This window comes from Myzus persicae, unplaced genomic scaffold, assembly GCF_001856785.1.
Source record: "Myzus persicae strain clone G006 unplaced genomic scaffold, MPER_G0061.0, whole genome shotgun sequence".
Classification (NCBI taxonomy): domain Eukaryota; kingdom Metazoa; phylum Arthropoda; class Insecta; order Hemiptera; family Aphididae; genus Myzus; species Myzus persicae.
Genome location: NW_019104343.1, coordinates 6,121 through 13,463, shown reverse-complemented (window position 1 = coordinate 13,463; position 7,343 = coordinate 6,121). Strand labels below are relative to the sequence as shown.

At 26.5% G+C, this 7,343-nt stretch overlaps 1 protein-coding gene across 2 annotated transcripts; it reads right to left on the bottom strand.

Annotated features, from left to right (window-relative positions):
- Positions 1 to 355: 355 nt before the first annotated feature.
- Positions 356 to 7,039, bottom strand: LOC111041336 (endophilin-B1). 2 transcript variants are annotated; one of them, XM_022325561.1, is made up of 9 exons: positions 6,795 to 7,032; positions 2,169 to 2,310; positions 1,980 to 2,099; positions 1,763 to 1,925; positions 1,614 to 1,680; positions 1,503 to 1,544; positions 1,175 to 1,365; positions 696 to 828; positions 356 to 504 (listed from the first exon to the last, which is right to left on the bottom strand). In XM_022325561.1, the coding sequence occupies exons 1-9, from the start codon at positions 6,858 to 6,860 to the stop codon at positions 394 to 396; spliced, it is 1,035 nt and encodes a 344-aa protein (XP_022181253.1). In that variant the 5' UTR covers positions 6,861 to 7,032; the 3' UTR covers positions 356 to 393. The 2 variants fall into 2 exon arrangements, with proteins under 2 accessions (XP_022181253.1, XP_022181255.1); XM_022325563.1 differs by lacking the exon at positions 1,503 to 1,544 and having other exon boundaries at positions 6,795 to 7,039.
- Positions 7,040 to 7,343: the final 304 nt, after the last annotated feature.

The following is a 7,343-nucleotide window of genomic DNA, read 5'->3' as shown; positions in this document are numbered from 1 at the left end:
TTCTCGTGTAATGAAATATTAATTGGCATAATAAAAATAATTATAATGGTTTTCCAATTAAAATGGTACAATATAAATAGATACACATACAATTTGTTACAACAATAAGCATCAGATCAATTCATTGAGTTTACAACTGTTCATTAAGACATAGAAATAATAAAATTGAACAAATCAAAAACATATATTAGTATGTAATACATACTAGAATTATAATAAAATAATGTTCCTAACATACTAGAACCTGATTGTGCTATTTTAAGTAAAACACATTAAGTTTAATAAATGAGAAAGAGAATAGTAGACAAAACATTTGGATAGATATAGAAAGAAAATTAAAAGTAATAAAAAATTGTTCTATAGGGAATGTAAATGAAGTGATACACAAGCAATTTAACCTTGGTTTAAAAGCCTAACATTGCTTTTATAAACTTTTCCTTTTTGAATTTTTTTACCAATAAAATAGTTTGAACCGATGTCGGAATTTACATCAATACTAATGATCTGTTAAAAGAAAAAAAATCATTATACATATATATTAACAATTGAAAACAGAATACATATAAATGAGTAATGTAGTTAGTTACATTTTTGGTATTATTGTAAATTAACTTAAATTTCAAACTTTTGTTATTATCATGAAAAATGTAAATATAAATAATGAATACTAGTGTTTATACACTTGAGTAACTTACTTCTCCTGCACTTAATCTTAAATCATTAGCATCTCGTGGTTCTTGACTAGTAATAACTTTTGCTTGTTGTATACGTCCCAACGCCGGAGTATCAGGAGATAATGTTGCAACATTGTCTTGGTCTGATGGAAATCTAAAAATTAAAATGGCTATTATAATAACAAAAAAAATCTATACATGTATTTATTGTATATTGTACTAGTGACGTGCTTATGGGTGGGGGGGGAGGGGGTGGACGAAAGTGGTATATATCTTATTTTTGTCGTATAAAATATGTGATATACCATCAAATGTATATATAACGGGCAGGCCTCGGAATAGTAAAAAATTCATATCGCCTATTTCAAAAAAGCAGAGCACTACACTATATTATATTGTAATCAAAATCAACCACCAAAACTTAAATGGATCAATATTTGCTAAGTGTGGGTAGAGTTCTTCCAAATAATCTGCAAATTACTTGATTTTTTTTAACCTACCCAGAAAGATCTGATTGAAGGCTCATTAAAGACTCATGACATTTTAAATAAAAAGCCGCTTGTGTATCGACAAAATCTAATAAGTGTTGCAAATGTTGAGGATGTGCACTAGGAACACCTTCCATCAAAAGTTTGGTAATTTCCGCCTGACGATCATACTCTTCTTGAGCTACCTTGAGATCATGTTCAGCCTAGAACAACAATAATAGCATTATAAATTAGAAAAAACTAGAACTAATATGAGTAAATAATATCAGCATAACTACATAGCAAACATAAAAAATTAAAAAGTAAACAGATTCAGCTAAAAATTAATTCCTTGTTTTACCTTATCTATTAACTCTTCCATAGTAGGACCAGAGTCATCTTGCTGCATAAAAATATTTAAATATCCATTTAACCATACTTAATTAAATTATTAATTAATAATATAATATACCTTAACTTTAGTTGTTGCAAGCATTCTGGTCTTGCGCACTCGAGTTTTGCAAGCATCTAAGTCAAGTCTACATATTATATAAAATTAGTCAACTTAACAGGCATTCAAGCGTAACAATTATTAATTATTAATGTTATATATAAATTTGCCTTCTTTTTTCCAATAGTGATCGTTCTTTGACAACAGTTTTCATGTCAGTTTCTAAATATTTATTCATTGGGTTCACAAAGCAGTCATTGGCTGATTTAATAAATTCTCTTTGATTGAGTCCCAGTGTTTGCTGTATATTTCCAACTTTTATAAGTGCACTACCTAAAGTTAATCAAATATTGAAAACACATTTTTTATTTAAAAATAATACTTTACCGTAAGCTGTGTCTGGTCCAAAATCGTTTCCAGCTTCTGTCATGGCAATTCCTAAATATTCTGAGCTGCTGAGTCCAGATTTTTTCTTGTCTAAGAAAAAAAGATTTTCCACCCTCATGCCTAAAAAAATTAATATTGGTAAATACAAAAAGCATAGTTGATTGTAATTTAAGATTAAAGAAAAACTACCAGGATTAGAATTTAAAATAAATTCCATATTCTTCAATATAGATTCAGTGTTCTGTTTTGTGTTATCACAAAAAGTAACTAGTTGTTCAAAATTTGGATCTTGTTCTGTTTTTTCCGCTTTACCCAATTTTTCTTCTGTGAACTAAACATCACAATTTTTAAAAGTTGGCTCAGTATTAATACATATTTATACTAACATATAAAGAAGAACAATTTTTCGATTGTTTGGGGTAATCTCTGGAATTGCTTAACGAATTAAAAAAAAAAAATTCCCATCAGAATGCTACACTATCTAAAGGATCTATAGCCTAAAAATAATAATATATTTTTGTTTATTATAGGATTGCTATTGCTTACAAAATTAAGAATAGATAAACAAGAAATCAGCAATTGGTTATTAGATACCAATTTTAAAAACTTTTTCACCTATACAAAGGTAAAAATGTAAAAAAAAAATAATATGATCGAGTATAATTTAAGACTTGTATTTTCTATGACTGTGGTAAAAATCTGTAATGGAGATTGTGATGGGGTTAGTCCAAGGGAATTTATCACCAGAAGTTTTGAATATCAGTATGCCGGGTATTAAGTGATGAATTGAACACAAATTATGAATCATATAGAGTTGGTATTATTATAACGAGCAACAAAGTGCATGGTATCACTAGTAAATAATAATCTAGATATTTACAACATGTTATACAAATATACCGGAAGAAATAAAATATAAAACAAGTTCCCACTTCTATGTATATTAATAAAATACAGTTAATTTATATAAAGAGCAAGAGATATTAAATTTAAAATCATTATACACAAAGAACATTAGTCTAGTATTTTATAATATGAAAAATGTATTGATATTCCATGTCATAATTACAATGCTGTAAGGTCAACACTAATGTCATCGTCTCTAAAATGAATATAGTATATCAAATTCAATTGTGTGTTGTATATAATTTTAAGTTTCAAAATGTATAAAAAATATATGAATAATGTTTTGTTTCAATTATCTTTATTTTTAGTTTATTTTTTTCTCTTTCCTATATTAATAGTTAAAATTATATAAATACATTACTATTATATAAAATGCAAATCATATTAAATTGTCAAGCTCTACATCAGAATATAAGTAACATAATAGGTTAAACTTAAATTATTTTGTACTTAAACTAATCTAACCATCCAATAACATATTTAACTACTTATTGTTCCAATAAATTTCCTATTTTGTTCTATTTTTCGTTTTCTTTATTGTGAATAATTATTATTAACCAATAATAAAAACTGTGTCACAAACTCCCTCTTTTCAGCACGAGCTCTGCTTTTGAAAAGAAAACCAATGTATAATATTAATGTATCTTCTTTGTAACATTTATGTTATTTAAAATATTTTAATTTGGTATCAAATAAATATTATTATTATGATTACTATTATTATTAAAATGTATTATCTTTAAGACATAATTTATTTGCTTTAAGTATCAAAATAGAATCTATCTCCTAAAACACAATGATTTTAATCTTAAACACATTTACCGCACTTGGTTGACAATTGAAATATAATACTGTACAATATGTATAAAAGAATAAAACTACCTCACATTTTTTAAGTATACTAGTAGAAAATACTTATATAAAATAGAAATACTTAGTTGAATATGAAAATGTAAAATGGACAATATTACATTTTACAATCAAGTTTTTATTTTAATTTTAAACATCGATTTAGGAGGTAAAATCATTTAACTATCAAGGATTAACTTTATCAAAATTTAGATGTAAAAAACAACAAATAAGGCAAATAAGTGGGTACCGCCCGCTCTGTTGTACATTAGGTGTTTTATGGGCAGGGTTGGGTAGTTATATGGAGTATGGAGTATCTTGTATCGTAATACATTTTTAGACAATGTATCGAGTATTTCACAAAATAATTTTGTCAAAAAATACTCGATACTAATGCAATACTTTAAAAAATTAATTTTTTTAGGATTATTTTTACTTGCCTATCTACCAACCGCGACTGTTTGACTATGTTTTAGTATAATACTATAATATGAGCGATGAATTTTAATTTATAAATCAATAATTTAATTGCAGTACAACTTGTATAAAAATTATTTTTCAACCTTTTATTCATATTAAGTTATATCTGTGTACTGTGACGTACTACACAAACACGTTGAATGAGACTTTACGTCTTAACCGTACGTTTTTTGTCGTGTCATATACCATTTGATATATCTATAATTAATTGTTATTATTATTTATTTATTTAATTTAACAATTGATTTATTATAATATATTTATACTTAACTAACATTTGGAAATTTAAAGTTAAATGCATTTGTCTAGACTCACAACCTACCTTGGGTATAAGAAAATAAAATTTAAAAAAATCCTATGTGCCATAGGCTATGACTAATTTTTTCAAATGCATCAAGTATCTAAATATTTAAAATGTAAGTATCAAGTATTGAGTATCTCGGTACTCCAAATCCAAGTATCTAGTAAATAGATTACAAAAAAACTAAAAAATATTTTGAAAATTCTTCCATACATGGAAAATTGTCCTATAAATATTCGGCGAAAATTTAAAGTATCTATGGTTGTGAGTTTTTGAGTAACATCAAAAAAACTAAATCGGTTTTAAACTGGTTTGAAAAAAACCTCACTCTTTTTATTTTATTATTATTTTAATTTTCCCTAAGCTATAGAAAACTAATAAGAATTGTTTTATTTTTGTAGCAACTAAATTCACTATCCTACCAGATAAAGGATGAAGTAGAAAACCAAAGCATTTTTACTGCTCTAAATGTGATAGATAAAAATACGCAAAAAATAAAATACTTAAATTATTGTAAAACAATATAAAAAAATGATGTATCATTGCATACAAAAAATGATTCTAAGCAAAGATGATCTGTCAGCTAATATCAACAAGTATATTTCATAAAATTGTTTTTTTATATATATTTATTAAAGTTATTTTATTTATTTTACTAATAGTATAACAATAAGTTGATTTAATTTTTGATAAAACATTTATTATATTATTAATATTTAATTAGGTACCTATTACCTATAATACTATATAATTAAATCATTTTTTATTGTCATTAGCTTTTGCGTCAATAACAACTATCTTCCTGTAGAGCCATGTAAATAGGTGTGTAGTATAAATAGGCTTTAGTTTAACATTTATATACATAATAAAAATTGTTATTCTTGGTTTAAATATCCAATTTTCTCCAAATTTTAAATTCAAATGTCTAAAAAAATTGTGTATATTTTTTTAGATACCAGTAATAACTATTTAGATTAACTACTTATAAAAAATATTTGTGGAATTTTGATCAAATTTTTTATTTTTTATTCCAGTAATAAAAACTTGTAAGTAACATTTTATTACACTTTAAGCTTTTTTACAAAGCAAAAAATGTTATATTCAACATTTAGAGAAAAAAATGTTTATTTAGTATGAGAAAGTTTAAAGTTTTCTATAGTAAGTATTGTATTTGGAGATTATTGTTAAGTTATTTTGCTATTATAATTATTATTATTAACCAATCATAATCATGTATTCATGTCATTACTGAAATGGTTTTGCAATATCTTTTTTAAATTTTAACTTAATAGGTATACCTAAAACTAGTATATATTGATAAGTAAGAAAACCACTGGATTGTTATTTAAATGTAACTAATATTTATTGACAAATACTCTGTTTCAAAAGAGAACAATTGGTTGGCTGATTTAAGTCTGGGCATCTCCTACCAACTCCTCAGTGTTAGCATGATCATGTGGTTCTCGACTGCAGTCACAATGTCTTTTTAATCCAATAAATGAAAAAAAATGAAAGCAATCAACTAAATAATGGTTTACGGCTGTAGGGACTATGGACATTTGAATTATTTTGGCAACACAATGACCTTTTGAAGTACTGATATTTCATAGTAAACAACGTGATAAAAAGACAATTTTGGTAGTTATTTTAAGAAAAGTTAGACCGGGAAAATTAATAGTAATCAGTGGAGGCCATAGGTCAGATTACATGAATACAGATTTACACTTAACAGGAGCATATTAGGTAGAAAGAAAAATATTAATAATATATAAATAATAACTAGTGGAGGGTCAGAAGCCTCAAATTTGACGCAGCTGCATCAATTTTTCAAAGGAGTTGCGGCAGTGGCCCCAAATTCTATGTTAAGGTCTATTTACTAATGAGTGAATAATACTAGTTATTAATTAGTAGGTCAATCTTGTAATCTGTAAAAATAATTATTTTGATAAAAGTTAGGTAATAAAATAATAGTTTGAATGTATTGGCGTAAGAATTTGAAAAGAATTGTATACTTTTAATGATAATTAAATTATAGTTTCATATGTTTACTGACCTAATTAGTAGTTACTAAATTATTAATTTTGATTTTAGATTCTAAAATTAACATTATAACTAACGACAAGTTTAATCATTGAATGGTAGTGCAGCAGCTGTTACTATAAATCATACCATACGATCATCAAATATTTGTCGTAACCATGTTACCAAAGTTTCAAACATTTAAGTATATTAAGTACAAAGTCCGAAAGATCAATATAGTTGTTATTATTATTATTTACTTGGACAGCTCTGCTGATCGCGGTGCCAGCGTCTCTGAATATCTGTTTTACGTTTTCCATGTCCATAACGAGCTAGGCGATGAATGTAGTGGGAAGACAATATGGACAACTGACTGACTGAGCTATCTCCTGTTAGATTGATGAGTAATTTTTATGTTTTATTGAAGATGACAAAAAAATATTACATCAGAACGCAGTAATCTCTGATGATTACCGTTGTATTCGTGCCTTCCGTGTAGCCGTGTAGGTGGTCGTTATCTCGTTGTCTCGGTTAGTCGTCATACGTTTTTTCGAAGCAACCGATACGACCGGACAGAGTGATAGCAACAGCGTAGATAATACGATTTTGCAAGTGGCGCTCTGACGTCAGTCATAAGAAATAATAATGATCAATATTTTGATTTTTAATGTACTCTTTTCCGTAGGTACTATTACAATAGGCATATTCCTTATATTCTTATAATTGTTTTTCGTATGATATCAAAATATTATTGAACTCCTGCAATGGTATTACTTAACACTTTATGATGCGAGTGAGCACAATTAAAT

Coding starts and splice junctions, on each gene's coding strand:
- LOC111041336 (XM_022325561.1), bottom strand. CDS start 6,860: ATGGACATGGAAAACGTAAAACAGATATTCAGAGACGCTGGCACCGCG. Junction 1,545..1,613: donor TTGCAACAACTAAAGTTAAG/GTATATTATATT, acceptor ATTTTTATGCAG/CAAGATGACTCTGGTCCTAC. Junction 829..1,174: donor CTTCAATCAGATCTTTCTGG/GTAGGTTAAAAA, acceptor TTTAATTTTTAG/ATTTCCATCAGACCAAGACA.